The 17,831-nt window shown below is 45.7% G+C and overlaps 1 protein-coding gene across 1 annotated transcript; it reads left to right on the top strand.

Annotated features, from left to right (window-relative positions):
• Positions 1-19: 19 nt before the first annotated feature.
• On the top strand, positions 20-17,686 carry Es2 (ess-2 splicing factor homolog). Its single transcript, XM_077654281.1, has 7 exons — positions 20-243; positions 579-741; positions 6,258-6,356; positions 8,393-8,734; positions 9,290-9,538; positions 11,476-11,701; positions 13,858-17,686. The coding sequence occupies exons 1-7, from the start codon at positions 100-102 to the stop codon at positions 14,192-14,194; spliced, it is 1,560 nt and encodes a 519-aa protein (XP_077510407.1). The 5' UTR covers positions 20-99; the 3' UTR covers positions 14,195-17,686.
• Positions 17,687-17,831: the final 145 nt, after the last annotated feature.

Below are 17,831 nucleotides of genomic sequence, written 5' to 3'. Positions count from 1 at the left end.
AAAATCCAATCCGATCCAATCCAAATGTCATACGTGTGTGCGGTGCAATTTCGTTGTGGCAGTTGTGGTTTCTGACTCGTTTTTGTGTCGTTGAGCAGCATGTGTGAAGAATCGCTGAAAGGAAGCAGTTCAATGAGCGTCGAAGTGTTCAAGACAAATAAAGCTGTCGCATTGGTGCGATCGAATGCCGACCCCTCTAAGACACGGACGGTGAAAGTCTTGGACGAGGATGCTTACACTGCTGTGAGTTGTTCTTACACAATAATCCGCTAAATGGCAACATACAAAGTCGAACCGTATTTCGCCTAAAAGAACATATTCTGATGTCATTCTTGAACTTGTTTAGATTGGCGTCATTGTAGGTACACTGAGTAACGGTTACGAGCTGGTGTTGGAGCGCATAATGCGGATAACAGTAACTAATTAGACGTCATACTGCTGTCACTTCTATGGCATGCTTTCTGAGTAATAGTTTCTCATTTAGCTACGCCAAGGTTACCTAATCTTTCAGGCTAGCGATCGGCGTATCTTAAATACTGTGCCTACGTACGACTTTTTGACTGCCGTTTATTTTTCAGGAGATCGGCAAGATCATCGAAAGGGACTTCTTTCCCGACGTGCCCAAGCTTCGGGCACAGAATGAATACCTGGACGCTCTTGAAGCCAACAACATAACGAAATTAAGGGAGCTGCAAGAGAAGTATCAGCACCGTGGAAGCGCCCGCAGCGTACTTTGTTCAAGTAAGTTATCGTCCTCACCTTGATCGCAGTCAAGTCATCGTCCTTAACTTCGTCTTCGATTATATACGCAGACTGCGTGTGCGGGCTCATCCATAACGTAGTCACTTTACAGAACGGCTGTTAACTAAAGGCTGTGCCTAAAGTTCCGTCCGAACGAAACTGCAACTGCTGCTGGAGTTTTGTACAAATCATGGTCCAGACCAATCGGTTACGTCCATACGAAACAGTGACTCATCTAAGTTACCTGATACCAACGAACCAAAGCTGACAAAATAAAGCCACTCAGCAGCAAATATTTGCATGTTTTGTAATGAAATGCACTTGTACAGGTGCCCACAAAAGTTTTCGGTACATGGAAATTACAAAAACAGCATAATTTCTTGGCAGCCTGATCGTGCAGCCGCGAACTGAAGGATGTGGTTTGCACTGCCCTGAACGACCTGCACTGTGCGCTCCTCAATGCCTGGCTTTGCCAGAAATCAAGCCAGTAAGGAAATTCAGATTTTTCATGTTTTTGCTGTTCCGAAAAGTTTTGTGGGCACCTGTATGTCTGAACGGAACTCTAACAGCAGAAATATTCTTCCATCTGGGCAGAACACTGGGCTTTCTGAAAAATAAAATAACTGCTCTTGGAGTTATATACAGAAACTACCAGTTGAATTTTGTGACAGTGAACCTAACCTAACTACCCGCCGCGGTGGCTCAGTGGTTAGGGTGCTCAGCTACTGATCCAGAGTTCCCGGGTTCGAACCCGACTGACCGCGGCGGCCGCGTCTCGATGGAGGTGAAACGGTAAGGCGCTGGTGTGCTGTGGTATGTCAGTGCACATTAAAGATCCCCAGGTGGTCGAAATCATTCTGGAGCCCTCCACTGCAGCACCTCTTTCTTCCTTTCTTCTTTCAGTGCCTCCTTTATCCCTTCCCTTAGGGGTGGTTAAGGTGTTCGCTGATATGTGAGACAGATACTGCGTCATTTCCTGCAGCAAGTGAAACGCCAGTTTCATCAGTTATGCCACTAGTGACCTGGCTGCCATAACGTAGCTAGCAGTAATGTGTGAGCAAGTGAGTAGAGTAAATGTGTGAGTTTAAAATTTGTCATTTCTTTTCCCCAAAAACCAATTTTCATTTTCATCCTAACCTAACTAAACCTAAACTAACTGATTTAGATGCAAAGAGTACCAATACAAACCATGCAGCAGTATACCATTTTACATGATGTGGTGTTATGTACTGGCGCTAGTCTGATCAAAACCCTATAGGGCATTTGACATCCGGGTACAGTTTTCTAGAAGGCTTCTAGAACATTGTAACCAGTGGTCGGTCAAAAAAGGAAAGAGGGGTGTGATATGGATGGAAGTGCAATGCCAGTAAATGTTGCATTTAAAGGGACACTGAGGAGAACCCTATAAAAATTTTTTTGTTAGCAATATCTGATAGTTCGGCATTTCATGGCTTTGTTGGCGCTTGTCCGGAAGAGACAGATGCATTTATTTCAAAGAAATTTGGATTCGAAGTTGAAAAATTTTTTCCCGCCGCTCCGATTCAAACTCGAGAACTCTTATGACGACATGGAGAACTCATGACGACACAGAACGGAGTGACGTGAAACGTGACGTAAACGGAGACTCCGTGATTTCTGGCGGCTAGCGGTGCGGTCTAGCAGCTGCCGAAATGAAAGCTACCGCCGCCGCACGTTGAAGGCATCTATCGGGGGTCGCCACCGTCGCTTCGTTTTCGTTTGCACCGGCCTCTTGCCAGCGTTACGATGGATCCCGTTCCCGAACCCGACGACGTAGTTCTCACAAAAACTCTGGCCTGCATTTCAGCAACATCAGCCCCACAGAGCGTGCGATGCTTTTGAGGGAGCACCATTAGGTTAGGCGCCGGCGGGTGGTTTCCCCCTTCCTCAGAGAGCAGCCGTTGAAAACTAAATATCATAACCCCAGTGCGGGGAGTCGCGAGGGGTGCGTTGCGCCCATCGGAGGCTGGCCGGGGCTTTGGGTCCAACGGATTGTGATTCCTTGAACGGAGCAGTTGCACGGCACAGCAGGCAGCGTCGAGGTCTCCCACGGTTGCAAGGGCCAAGTTTTTTTTTTTTTGCCACAAAAAACAAATGGGTGCTCGACGGCGGTCGCGTTTAAAGTCGGCGGCTTGAAACCAAAGCCGGCGCACGACGCTTCAACGGCTTCCGCTAGATCCAACGGGCCCACTGGATCTGGCTTTCTCGCCAATTTGCATGTACCTTCAGATATGTACTGTGAATGGATTAAAATAGCCGAGCTCGAAAAGAACAGCTCCGCCGAACTGCCGCAGCTATTGAATATAACGCGCACCTCGCCGCGGAGCCAAATCAGCCTGGCCGGGCCGGCGGCGGCTGGCGCACTCGGCGCGAAATAGATACATGCTCCAATCTCCCCGCCAATGCGGTCAGAGTGCGCCGAAGCCGCCGAACGCGTCGGCGGTAAAGCGCAGTTGGAGTATAGAGGGTCTCGCTTTGACCGACGTGACTTCGCCGTGCAGGGCGCGCGCCTCGCCGCAGCATAAACGCGCCTTAACAGAGCCTGCACTTAACCGCTAACCAACGTATTCAGCAGCGGCATCCATGGGAGCCACTGAAACCCCCCGCCCACTCACTAAATAAAAGAAAAGAAGTCCGGTGCCGAAGTTCGGAATCGAGCCAGGGCCGTTGGCGTTTGAGGCGGAAACGCTACCGCTCCGGCGCGACGGCTCAAGTTACAGCCGTCAATACAGGCGCATCTAGTGAATGCACTCTTCTGATTCAGAAATCTCCGCGCTTTCGCTAGGTATATCCTGGCCTAACAGAGCTAGGCCATCAGCAATTTTTCTGAACTGCCCTGTACCTTGTCTCCCGTCCCTAATAAACGATTTCCGTTAAGTAGTTTGGAGTTGACTGGCACAGCCGGGAATGTTTCGCCGGGCAAGCGTGCGAATACACAAGTGCTGCCTTGTACGATCACCGACCATCGTGTCATCATAACTTTTCATCGACCGTGGCGATCATCTGACAAGCCTTAACAGGCTCCTTCAAAGGTTAACTAGCACTTGAAGCGGCACTTGGAGTTCAGCACCTCTGCTGTTTGGCGCTTGTAAATCGATGCGCGTCAAAAACAAAACCACAGGGCACGCAAAGCACATAGACGCGAAGCGCCATAAAAAATCGAAACTCTCCTGGCCGCTTGTGGCGCCGCCAAGCATCCGTTTTCTTTGCTTCCAACATTCAGGTTGTCTTTTGTTTGCCGTCCTTGTGTGATAAAAGTGCACTATCAGTTTTAAAACAAAACTTACTTCAATATTGAACGGCGCAACCTTCCTTTGTCAGCCTCAGAGATTCGAGGTTAATGTAGGAAGGAAAATTCCTCCAAGGTGGCGTCTCTTGTCCTATGACGTGACCATGCTTGTACTTGCGAGATTGGCCTGTGGCGGCGATACCTGTATTTTGGCTCTTGCTATTTTCTACCTTACACGAGCTTTGTTTTCAGTAAGAGCGGCGTTTTTGTAATCAAGAGCTGGTATTCTATCGATACAAGCCAACTTCAATTTCTCCTCAGTGTCCCTTTAAACGGAACACTAGAAGCAGTCAGATCGTCCCATCTGGAGGAAATGCTAGACGCTCCATCAACTAAAACAGTCACGTTCAGTGGAAAATGTAAACCTGTTGCAGGGTGAAAAGTTTGGCATGTTAGTAATGGTTCGTGACTGGTACTGAGTGCAAAAAAAAAAAGAAAAATGAGGCATGTATGAAAGGCACGCACGACAGTAGCTGCACGTAAGAAGGCAGCTACGCATTACAACGTTTGCATTGTTTACTACACCAGACAAGCTCACAAAAATTTTCATGCCATAGAGAATGAGACCAGAAAAGGAAACACAAGCGCTTGTAACAAATGTGACACCAGACATGCCAAGCCATTTGTTGCCTGCAAGCAAAATGTGGTGTTCAAGATATTGGTATCATGCAGTGCTGTGTACATCGACGAAACAGGACGTATCAGTACACACCTCGCAAATAACTGCAGAGTGTTAAAAAATGGCACATGCACTCACCTTGCATGTCATGTGCATAAACACCACGAGCGACATAAATCTTGCGTAGCCCCCCTAGAGCAAAGTTCTGTAATCTTTGCACTTCATGATTAGAGGACTCCGTAAATAGTAGAAGCTTACCATATTGCCAAGACTGATAAATATGTGAGCGAACTATCCATTCAACTTTTGAGGAAAGAAATTATTCCTTTGACATTAGTAGCTAATCGGTTTGTTTGTTGTTGTTTCTTGGTTTTTCTTTACTTTGTTTCTCTTGGCAAATTTTTGTACCTTTGCCTTTGCCATGCCTTTGTCATGTGTACATTTCTTACGACTTGTTTGTTTGTTTGTGTGTGTGTGCGTGCCTGTGTGTGTGCACGCACGTACGCACTTGCACGTGCACTATTGTGCCTGCTGTAAACCTGTTAGGGATTCACGTGTTGTGTTGCTTCTGTATATGAATGGTAAGGAAGAATTGCCATGTATTAAAGGGCCCCAGAAAGGGGCTCTCCATAATGTTGTGCCATGCCTAGCATGTTAAAAGGCACTGTTTCACAAATATCCTCCAGCAAGAATTATTTTAATGCGTTTTGTGGAAGATGAGTTATATGCGGTCAGAATTCTAGCTTCCCCATCTTCGCGCCTTTCCCTCTCCTCTCAATTTTCGCATGCCAAAACAATGGTGCTCCGTAGCCGGCCCCACCCACTTGGCCCCTTGCCTACATCCGCCGGCTGCCGGGGCGCACGGAGTGCCTGCGGCCGTGGTAGCTGCGTGACATCTGAAAGCATTCGGCGCGGTGAACCAATGATAACCCCGTCTTCTGGCGTCACATGCATGGCGTGACGTCGTATGCCAGGTTTCAAGCGAAAGCCCGACACCTCTCATCGCCGCGATGTGCAGAAGCGGGAAATGTATTGTAAATTTCCCGCTCGCTTTTGAGGTCTCATACGCGGAATGGACGCTCGGTGGCCTATACTCTACATAATGCAAGCATTTTGAAGCCAAGCTCGAACACCCTTTTTTGTGGCCCTTTAAGCACCATGTTTCTTGTAAGCGTAATCTTCAATGTTGCTTGTAAAGCATTATTTGTTGAACGATTATACGCACCAAATTTTTGACTGAGTGGCCTCATACCTTAAGTTAATGAGACTGTGTCATGCCAGTTTTTACTCACCTAGTTATTTTTATGCGAGTATAACCATATTCTTTGAGCAAAGGTATTATGTAGTATTTCTTATGCATAGTGCTGAAAGAGGTCACTCAACACACCGCAGTACCAAACACACATCTTGTAATGATTTTTACTGCACTTTGGTGAGTTCGTTCTGCTCGATGGGTTTTTGGAGCCATGTTGCATAATATCTGTGCCATGTCTTTCTCTTAGAGGTTTTGCTGTGCGTGATTTTTTTTTTTTTTATAGCTGTGATATGCAAAATATTTGACCCCCATTTCCCTTCTTTTTTTTTCTGTAGTACCAACACCCTCAACATTCGAGACACCATCTGTGGAGCCCATTGCAACGCCAGCGCCATCCGAACCAGGCCATGCCTCTGACAAGCAAGGCTCTCCAGGTACACCATCTCAAGAATGAAATATGCCGTGCATTTTTAGCCCAATTGATCTTGCCTTCTAGCTCTTGTGGTTGAGCGTTGTGGCATGGCTTGACATTTCTTGTGGCATGTATACTGTCTAGATACACAAGCATAAAAGCAGCTTACAGTTGGGTTCATTTTGTAACATTTTCTAACTGCAATGCATATCCGAGGTACTTGGCAGACTCATCGTGTAATGAGGCACTTTGCCTGCCGTTTCCTTCTTGTAACACACTGCAATTTATTTTTCTGTTGTTTTCTGTACTTATGTTATTGTTTGATTTTTGTCTTTTTAGCAGATTTTTTTGCAGACTCCTTTGCATTACAACCAGTTTGTTCCTGCTATTGTGACTTATGTTTTGTCATGTTGCTTCAAACTGAAGTGTTCACCTGTTGTTTTTATTTTCAGCTGGGGATTTTTATTAGAGTGCAGCAAGTGAAACGCCAGTTTGCATCAGTTATGCCACTCGTGACCTGGCTGCGATAAGGTAGCTAGCAGTAATGTGTGAGCAAGTGAGGAGAATAAATGTGTGAGTGAAGTTCAGTTTGGGATAAGAAGGCATTTGAGCGATGTGAGGATGTGCTCAGAACTTGGAATTTTCTGTGTTGTTGTTGTCACTGCTGCCCTCCGAAGGGATGATGATGGTAAATTAACTAGAACTTGTCATTAGAAAAAATCCTATGACCTTCACTCATCCCAGAGGTAGGCAAATGTGATGCAGCTTTTTTTGCTTTCATTGATGTGTTCTGCATCATTTGCTTCCTGCAGTCAGGGTCACTTGTGACGGACATCATGCACAGCCATCGACGCCCATTCTAGTCTGTTTTCTGTGAGTGCGCAAGTGAGGCTTGGCATGAGCAGGTTTAGGAAGTTCCACATTTTGCTTCGATGCAGCTGCAAGAAATTTTAGACTCCCTGCTGGGAACATTGTAGAGGACAAGTGAAACACATTTTCCAGTGAAGGATAAGGGCAGGGATCGAATAAAACTCGTGCCTTTTTGCCCACCTGAAAAATGCTCCGATTGCCCAGCAGGAGATTGTGGGAGCCGTCTTCGTTTACAGTGTACTGTTGAACCCGGATATATCGCAACTCGACGAGAATCACGAAGTGGTTCGGTATATCAATAGTCCGATATATAAAGAATGGCAATAGATAAGCATGTCTATAACCCAGAACCAAAAAATACATTGTACTTACACCAGTGAGTTCCTCCTTGCAGCGATGTGACACCTGCCAGCATGCTGCAGCGCACCTCACATTAGGTGTTGCTAGGATACCTGCTTCGCATCATAGCCACTGCGGACAATGCTTTGGGACTGTCCACTGCCTATCATAAGATGTATGATCCTGTTACCACTACACAATAAATAGAATAACTGCTCATTAATATTAAGGTACATTGGTTTCCGCAAGGCCTTCGGCAACGAAGCAGGTCACGCAAGGATTGCTGCTAGACTTTAGTTAGGTGGCTTCACCGCATGACGATGGTGTAGCATGGGAAATGAGTACAAGAGACTGAAGGCAACCCTCAGGTACACCCCATGTTCACTTCTTCACGCTGCCAGCAGGTGTCCAAGGTAGCACAGTGGAAAGCTGGGACAGAAGCTGAGGACAGTGAAGCAAAATGTGGAAGGTGTAACAGGGGTAAAAACGGCAGGTTTAACAATGAAATATAAAGAGCATGAACAAGAGAATAGATGTTGTCGGATGATACTCTATCTGAAATTCAGAAGATGTGGGGTTAAGACAGGAATGTAATGATTGAAGTGGATAACTGGTGGCCTACTAAAATGACAGAGTTGATTCCGAGGGAACAGAAGCAAGTGGAGCAATGAAACTAGACCAAGAAGTCTGCAGGAATATGTTGGCAGCAGCTAGTGCATCAGACGTGGTTAGAGATTACTGCGGCGGGAGGGAGCTTTTTGTTATGCAAGGGACTTGGCTCATCATAGCAATGTTGACAGTCTTGAGCACCGTTTGCTTGATCTCTTCCATCTTTCGTTCTATCCACAGCGGGAATCACACCCGACGATCCAGAAGGCAGTTCGTCACAGACCAGCCAACTTTCGTTGGATACATTCCTGCACAAACACACCAGTGAGGACAATGCCTCCTTCGAAGTAATGGTTGCTGAGGCCGAGCGGCGCCACCGTGAGAAGCATGCCTGGATGTACCGGGATGAGAAGGCTGAGGGAGCTCCTCTGGATGCCATGCTGGAGGGACCAGCACCGATGCCCTCTCTGGAGGGGCCGCCACCATCTGTCGAGGGCAATGGCAGTGCACGAGACAGGGAGAGCAAGCCCCCTGTCACGTGGCGTTACACCAACCAGAATTCACTCATGTATATACCACAAGGTAGGTTGTGACTGCATTGCATTTCTGCATTTTCAGTGTAGTACTCAATTCACATTAGCAGTTTGGCTACAAGGGTTGGCTTGTGGACCTCTAAAATGACAGATCACAGTGAACGAAAATATTTCTACTGGCCACGTAGTGTGCACCTCTTTGCTGCATACCAATGAGTGTCTTCTGTGACCTTCACATTGCTTCTGGATTTTTGAAGCAACGCTCGGAAAGCATTGTGGTAATGATTCAGTTTTTGTGGACATGCAGTGTTTCACTATGGTTGCTGCTTGGGCTGCTAGGTTATGCATATTTTACATTAAGGACAGGACAAGCCTTGTCCCATGTTTCTTGTCATACATTGTTTCTTTTATGCTGTTCACTGCAAACTATACGATGCTTACCCATGCCCTCAGCAACTGCCGCAGACTTCAAAATTTGACTCAGTTTCTGCTCATTGTGGCCTTCTTTGTAACATCCGCAGAGGCGAATGACGTGAGCAAGCATAGTGGTTGCCCGTCATGTTGCGAGACTAAACTCTGAAACGCATCACAAACTCTCAAACAGGGGCACCGCTAACACCGGAGGAGATTCGGGAGCGTGGCCCAGGACGGACCATTGTTCACGCTCACACGAGGCTCGAGCAGTCGCCCTTTGACGAGAATGCCAACAAAGCTGCGCTGGCTCAGGCAGCCGATGCCCAGGCCAAAGCCCTCGAAGGAAAGCTGGGTGTGGATGGCCGCGAACTCCAGCCAGGGGCAGGCTCGCCCAAAGTAGGGGGCTTCGGATTTGTGGCCACTCCGTCACCTGCACCAGGCAAGTCTTCGTCCAGTGCTTGCGCTGTGACTTCACTGATCACTGCTCTCATGTTTATGCTGTGTAGTGAAATCTAGTGCTTGGTTTAGGGGCAAGCAGTTTCATTCTGGTGCACACAGTTCTTTGTCAAGTCTGCCGTGGTGGGTCAGTGGCTTTGGCTGATCCCAAGGTTGTGAGATCTAATCTCAGCCACCGCAGCGTTTCGATGTGGGTGAAATGCAAAAAATAGTCGTGTTGTGTGTAGCGTCTATGTGTGCTTAAGAAACCCAGGTGGAGCCCTCCCCTATACCTGCCCTACATACCGTGCCAGGTGGTAATGCTAATAAACCCAGGTGGAGCCCTCCCCTATACCTGCCCGACATACCGTGCCAAGTGGTAATACAAAGCAGGTTCAAATTTTTTTTTCTAGTTGTCACTATAGGTCGTTCTTTATTAATGCGTTAGCATTAAGACCCCCATTAGTGAAAAAAGTGTCCAGCATTGTCCTGCGTGTGAAATATGTGGGAGTAAACGGGTGGCAAGAGGGAAACCGAAGTTGTCAAGAAGAGTCAAGAGGCGGTGTAGTGGAAAAGGGGCATGGCGGGACACACTGTGATTGCTGGATTGGATCGGGTTAGTTGAGGGGGGATAAGGCTCATCAACAACACCATGCTTGATGGAGCTGGATCACGCCACCCGCCACCGTAGAGGCGAGAACACTAATAACACTACTCTGCCACATGAATCACGTTAATCTCATGTCGCTTTTTTTCTCTGTGTCGGAGTTTCTTTCATGACTAGAAAAGAAAGATGGAAATTCTGTTGCCAGAGAAATTTCAAAAGGCATTCTATACAAGCTGTGCTGTGAGTTGTGCACAAAATACCCTGAAGCTATGGCCTTGAGGCTTAGTTGAACATTGGGCATTCCAGCTGGTGTTTCAGTGAGGTGGCGTGCAGCTGCCATTGTGCCTTGTGCGATAACGCTGTTGGGCACGTACTGGTGCACCGTGAGCTGTGTTAAGCTGCAATGTAGGTAGTGGTGCTCCCGAGAAATCTAAAAGGTGAAACTGAGAGAGATGCGGCTGAAGCCTTCTACAGTAGAATCTCAGTGATAAGAATCTCACAAGGTTGCGAAAAAATTCGTATCATCCGATATTTTGTATCGTCCAAATGAACAAAAATCGTATGCAGAAGCATGAGAAGTGCATTCACACAGACCTGTTTTAAGGCTGACGGGATTTATTCACTGCTGTGCGGCCACAGCTCGCTGCTCGCGGTGCGTACCGTGCGATTAGCGATCGCGACTTTGGCGATGTGCAGGCAGCGCTTAGTGCTCGAGGATGCGGTCGTGGCTTCCATGCTTGTATCATCCGTAGAGGCGAGGGAGAGAGCTCATCCGTAGAGGCAAGGGAGAGAGTTCAGAACATCCGAAATTCCGCACATCGTACACGGTGCACTCTGGCCGGGGAATTTTGCAAATTCATTTCAACTGGGTTTGTATCACCAAGATTCTACTGTATGTCAAAAAGGCTAGTCCTGGCTGTTTTAGTGCGCTCACACTGATAGTAACTTGAAAAAAAGAAAATACTAGTGTTTTTAAGCCGCTCTTGTAACATTTTATTATGTAGTCTTGTTTTCTGAGGTACATGGAACATGACATTTGTTGATGATGCACTCTGTTGTAAATACATATGTATGTAACCTGTTTGCAAGCCGGAATGTAAGAGAAATGACATCTTTTGTTTCAGGGCACTTTTAAGGCTGGCAGCATAGAGTTGCAAGCAGGGTTGCATCTTGACTACTGCAGGATTTGTCCTGTGGTCTATTTGTGGGGGAATCACTGTTGTGTCTCTTGAGAGTTCTGAGCACTGTCTGGGTAGATATTAGTTTTGGGGGCAGATTAGAGGCTGAGAAGAGACGGGAAAAGAATATTGAAAACACCTTGGCGTTATTTGCAGGTGTTGGGGAAACCCCGCTGCTGACTTGGGGTGAGATCGAAGGCACACCCTTTCTGCTGGACGGCAGTGACACGCCGTTACCACGCAACCCTGGAGGACCCCAGTTTCGAATACCGGAACCTCGCTCTCGGGAGAGGCTGGCCCTTTCCTTGGCAGATGGTGCAGCCCGCCGCAGTGCGGCTCGAAAGAGCGCTGCCCTCGATCGGGCGCGCTCTTCCTTGCTCAGGTAAGGCCACCTTGCACATCCCATTGAAGGGTTGCTGACATCAGCTTTGCGGATGCCTTTTTCAATTTTTTGCATATTTGTTTGTCTATTTTTACTTCCACAAGTACTACCTGTTAATTTATTAGCCACAGTACTGAATGTGAGCAGTGCCAGAAAACCATCCCAAAGGACTGATTCTGCCATTATATTGAGCATTGACTTGATTGTTGGGGAAAAGATTTTAACAGGACATTACATGGACATGCCGACAGAGCTGGCAGTCATGTGACATTCCTTTGGTAAGATATCCAGGAAGTGGCTGCCAAGAGTGGAGTTGTAGTTGTGTGAATGTCTTTCGTCCATGCTTTTTTGACGGCTTCTCTTTGTACTGATCCCACAGTGGTGTGCTTATCCTGAGAGTTCCATCAACCACCGCTTTTCCTCCTCCCTTCTTTTCTTTTTGTTCTATTTTCGTGCCTTCTTCTCTATCTGGGTTCCATTGCTTTGTAATGTTCACCACTCTTTTGCTTCTGTGCTCACCGTATTGTTATGATCAGCCACGTCTATCTGGGGTGCCATTTTGGAATGCATAAAAGAGCTGAGCGCAGAGAATGAGCTAGCGCTGTGGGCAGTTTGTGAACTCATTTCATTAGACTGTCCAGCAGTGGCACATGGTCTACAGTCTCACAGCCATACACTTTTCAGGTTGTTTCATTAGCAACACTCATATGGGTTACGAAACAGCTTGGTGCAGCAGTAACTGCTCTGGCCGTAGACTTACTGGCCAATTTTTTTGGCCTTGATGGGAATCGCTGAGGTGTCTGAAAAGTTGGGTGATTTGTCAAAAATCACTTTATTTCTCCTCTTAATTGCCAAGTTGCTGAAGCAAGTGGAAGGAAACCATCTTTCATACAAGACCATCTTTGTTGTCTTTAAAACTACCAGACAGTTCTTTCAAGTTATGATTTTATCTTGGTAATTGCAACTGCAACCATTTAGTACCGTATTAACTCGTGTAAGGGCTGCACTTAAAAAAAAAAAAATTAAGGTGTGAATTTTGAAGGTACGTCCCGTACACGAAATTAAAAAAATGGGCATATACCCATAATTTTTGTCAATTATCTAGTACAAAACGGGGTGCGGCCCTTACACGAGATTATACGGTAGCATTCCTGTTTAATATTGGCGCACTTATCGTTGTGCAGAGCTCTTTGATTGGACCTGTTTCTAAACTCCGCTTCGAAGCCAGGCTATTTCCTGTGGCGAATTTGCAGAGGTTAAAGGGACTTTGAAGACAAATAGTAGGCCTGTATCAATAAAGTACCGTGTTCTAATAAAATAAGAGGCCACTCTCACTGAACACTACACTGAGCCTTTGTAAGCTAGAAAATACCAAAAAGTGAAATACAGGTCTCGCTTCCACTGGTCAATTCCGCAGGTAAAATGTGTGCGTTGACACTGATTTTGGGGTGGGGATCCAGAGGCTACATTACCCCGCCATTCACTTCACAATGATGGCAACCCATTCCTCTCAGTAAGGGTGTCATGGCTTTGGATCGACTGGCAGAAAAGTGTTTACATCCAGTTTTCTCGGCAATAGATGCATCTTTTGCTGCCAGACAAACGTCAGCGTAGCCGGTAAAGAGCCAGAGAATTCTGCTGAGAACAATAATTAGATGAAATTTTCTTTATTGTGCCTTTAAGATTGCTTCTGGATTTGGTCAGCTGTTAGACTTGGTAAGTACACCTTGCTTGGTGTCCATGGAGACAGGACGTCAGAAAGCGAGGGGTGTTAAAACGAGTTAGTGCTGCTGGCTTAAAAAAGAGGTTACACACTATGGAATTTCATATAATAAGTTGCATTTATTACTTATTACTGCTTTTTGTTTATGCTAATCTAAATTTGAGTGCAGACATAAATTTGCAAGATGTACAATTTAGCACTCAGTTTTTAGCCAAAATGACACTGCAAATGGCTAAAGTAAACGAGATGCGGCGCGCCCCCTATTTTAAAGCTCTCGCAAGTACATATGTACCACAAGGCTGTGATGCACAGTAGTATGAATAGGGGACCCTTGAGCTTGGTTTCTCTATTCTAAAGCTCTTTATTACCGCATGGTTCTGGTTGTTGTGGACCTGTTCAGGGCTTGAAAGTTACGTGCTGTTGTTCGGTGCAGCCCAAAGCTGAGTCCATCGCCCAAGTCTCCACTGGCACGCCTCGGCACCATGTCACCAGCGGCACGTCACTTGGCCTCAGCCAAGCTGGGCATCTCGAAGGGTGTGGACCTGGCTCTGAGGGCCAGCTACACGCCCGGACACACGCCCAATGCCGGCACTCCGGGCAGCACACCGGGCAGGCTGGGTGCCACCCCGTCTCCTCTCGTGCCGTCACCCGCATCCCGAAAAGAAGCGTCTCGACGAGAGCCGTACCTGGCCGGCAGTGAAGCTTCGTCGCTCACTGACAACCTGCTAAAGCTGCCTCTCAAGCGAAAGGCAGCTGCAGACTTTTTCTGAGCCAGTATGAAGAAGCATGTCTTTGTCAAGGTGCTGCTCTGATGTGACTTCTGTGCTGTCCATATGAACAGAGGACTAATGTGATGTGGACGGAAGGAACTTCTGCCCTCTGTTGTTCATTGTACATACCATTTATCCTGCCATGCATTGGCTTTGCATCTGCCATTTGCCAAGGAGTCTAGAATTACTTGCAAGCTTGGTTCCAAAAGGTGTGGAGGTGAGATGTGTGTTAGATACCTATGTGAGTTACATAGGTATGTAACTGGGAACTGAAAAATGCACCGCGTTAATCTTGCACTAAATTTGTTGGCTGTTGGGAAAGCTTCTTGATGGCTTACTATGTGGGCTGCACACCTTTGCAGCCATCTACACATGGCCAAGGGCTTGCCAGTCTGGTACTTTGTTACAGTTCACAGTTCTGTTCAGTGTGCCTTGAGACATCCTGGTTTGTTGCTCAAACCCCTTCCTTGGTGTACATGCTACCTATCTGAGCTGTAACATTTATAAACTGTGTGGCTGATAATTGAGGCCACAAACAGTGTTATGCATTGAATTGCAACACTTTTAACTCCTGTCACTCTGATTTGTAAGTGGATAAAGGGTGGCACTCTGTGCCTTGAGGCAAGTTTTTTTTTAGATTTATAGTTCACACATGCTGCAGGTCGAATGTGGTGTGCTTTTCAGCTCAGTGCATCCTTATTTCCTTATTGGAGTGCTGTTTGACAACCTTTGAAGGATTCTCTTCTTTGCTGCTTTGAGATAAGCCTGATGTCAGCAGACATTTGTAACGTGTGACGTTGCCATGATTACTTCTGTGTGTTGTGAGGTAGGCTTGGCAATGCCACTTCGGAATTTCTGGTTTTCTTTTTTTAATTATAAAATAGAGAGTGGCGTATAAAATTGAAATTTGTGTGTTGTGTGTTTACCCGCCGCGGTGGCTCAGTGGTTAGGGCGCTCGGCTACTGATACGGAGTTCCCGGGTTCGAACCCGACCACGGCGGTTGCGTTTTTGTGGAGGCAAAACGCTAAGGCGCCCGTGTGCTGTGCGTTATCAGTGCACGTTAAAGATCACCAGGTGGTCGAAATTATTCCGGAGCCTTCCACTACGGCATCTCTTTCTTCCTTTCATCTTTCATTCCCTCCTTTATCCCTTCCCTTGCGGCGCGGTTCAGGTGTCCAATGATATATGAGACAGATGCTGCGCCATTTCCTCCTCCCCGAAAACCAATTATTATTATTATTATTATTATTATTATTATTATTATTATTATTATTATTATTATTATTATTATTATTATTATTGTGTGTTTGGATCGTTAGAAAACATCAAACAACCTTCTGTTTTGGTCAAAGACATAGTACTTCATGAAAGTAGGCTTCATTGCCTGTTTTACTTCTGTGCGCACTTTTCCGGCTGTCTTTACCTTTCAATGAAGCATTGCTTGTTACCTGCATGTCACTATCGAGTTCAAACGGCATGAAAAAAATGTGGACAAATTAAGGTTACATGGACAAGCGCAGGCTTTCATATTTATTCCAAGGGGCAGACAAGGTGAATTAACATTTTTGAAACACATTGTGCAAGCGACAAGTTCTATCAATCCGCCTTGTCTAGACTCCTGAAGTAAAAATGAAATTGGAAGCCGATGCTTAACTCTGTTATATGTGTGTCTTTCTTTCATCTGAAATTTTTTTTGCGCTGTTTGAATTCACTATTGAAATCAACCAAACTAGTATGGGAAGTTTTGTTCGAACAGCTTGTCACAGGTTCATAGTCTGACAAATTTGGCATTTCTGAGAATACCGCCAATTCACTTTGCGCCTCGGGGTTCGTTGTTCGATACATAAACCAGTTAGTGTGACCAACTTGGGATGTGAGTTTCTCTTCATTTTAGAGCTGAAGTTGATCATCTGTCACACTGAATTTTGTCCCCAGAAATTGGGAAGGTACTAATGAATGTGGCAATATATCTGGTAACCTTCATAGATTTCTAGGAACCTGCAACATTTTATGAAATGGTGTTCGCTTCCTTGCTTCAAATGAAGTGGCTGCTATGCAGCGTACTGTGAAATGGTGCTTTCAGTCCTGAAAGTAAAGACTGGGCGGAGCAAAATTCGAAGGCCAGCACCGCAGCAGAACTGTAGTTTGTCACGGCAGCAGCATATTGCAACATGCTGTTGCTGTCGCATGCACTTGACTGAGCTGATTGAAGAACAGAGCAGCATTCTCAGATGTACTGTAGAAAAGTGTGGTTATCTGCTTGTTTGTCTTGTGATAAGGCACCCTGGACATTCTTTGTGATGTTGGAAAGAAGATTGAGGTGCATACACTCGGCTTCCTCCACCGTGCAGTATTCTAAAGAAAATGGTTGTTTCCATTACTGGAATTCTTTGCATAACATCCAATTGCATTTTGTTTCCATATCCTTTACTTAAAAGAAAACAGAGTATATGGAGTTTAATATCTCAATGCAGCACATAAGGTGTAAGATTTGCTGTAGTGGAGGGCCCTGGGTTAATTTTGGCTGGGAGGCAAAGCAGTGCAACAAACAAGGACGACAAAAATAAAGACAACACTTGTGCATGTGTTGTCAGCATGTATGTTGTCTTTATTTCTGTCATCCTTGTTTGTTGCACTGCCTTGCTCTTTCATAATCAAAAAATCAAATAGCCCGAATTGTCTCTCTACATAAGTTCGACTGCTGTGGGTTCTTTAGCATTTTCTGACATCACACAGCACTGCTATTTGCATTCACCAACAAAATGTGGCCGAGATTCGATGCCGTAACCTTGGGCTTAGCAGCTGAATGCGGTAGCCACTGAGCCATTTGATTATTGATTAATTCTGTTCTCTAACTGACATCAGATTTCAGTGTAATATATGCAGTGTAAGGCAATTCACATAGCCCTCACTGCTGAGAATAATTGAATTATGGTTTTTTGTGCAAGGTGAGCTGTTTTATGCCTTTGAGGAGCAGCTGCTAGTCCCAAGCCTGCTTTGTACAGGCTTTCTGCTTGCATCAACTGGTTGAGGACGCGATTACACAAATCTATATGCATGTATGTCATCAAATGGCCAATAAAAAATATGTAATATATATGTACATAGCCATCAGATCTCATTAAAACTTGTATACCTGGCTCCAAAGTGTGACTCATTTGCAGTTTGTCATCCGACCACAGGTGTGCAATGATGCAAGAGAAGTGACACAACTCGATTGCGTAGAAAATTTTTTGTGAAATGTTCAGCAGTCTGTGGATTACACATTCGTTATTTTGTGTGAATGTTAAGTCTCACGAAAGTTCTGGTATTTCTGTAATAATTTCCCCAGTGTGTTTACATTTTTTATTCATTGTGCACTAGCGATTAAAAGGCAGAAATTAAACGAGTGGATTTTTTTGCATTTTTCTACAGTGCATACATGAAAGCGATCGAGTACAGTGCATGGCTTTTTCGTTTTATGTGCTAATAAATTTATTACTAACTGCTCCGAGTTACCTAGCTCCTCCTTGCACAGTGGAATTTATTATCAGCAGCTGTTGTAGAAGCAAAGTACTTGCTGTTGGGCTAGCTTGTTCATAATAAATTTGAATAGGGCAAGAAAACGAACACAGAAAGATAGAAAGAGCGCCTGCA

The sequence above is a fragment of the Amblyomma americanum genome, chromosome 2 (genome assembly GCF_052857255.1).
Source record: "Amblyomma americanum isolate KBUSLIRL-KWMA chromosome 2, ASM5285725v1, whole genome shotgun sequence".
Classification (NCBI taxonomy): domain Eukaryota; kingdom Metazoa; phylum Arthropoda; class Arachnida; order Ixodida; family Ixodidae; genus Amblyomma; species Amblyomma americanum.
This window is presented reverse-complemented; position numbering and strand designations above follow the sequence as displayed.

Coding starts and splice junctions, on each gene's coding strand:
- Es2 (XM_077654281.1), top strand. CDS start 100: ATGTGTGAAGAATCGCTGAAAGGAAGCAGTTCAATGAGCGTCGAAGTG. Junction 742..6,257: donor CCGCAGCGTACTTTGTTCAA/GTAAGTTATCGT, acceptor TTTTTTCTGTAG/TACCAACACCCTCAACATTC. Junction 11,702..13,857: donor GCGCGCTCTTCCTTGCTCAG/GTAAGGCCACCT, acceptor TGTTCGGTGCAG/CCCAAAGCTGAGTCCATCGC.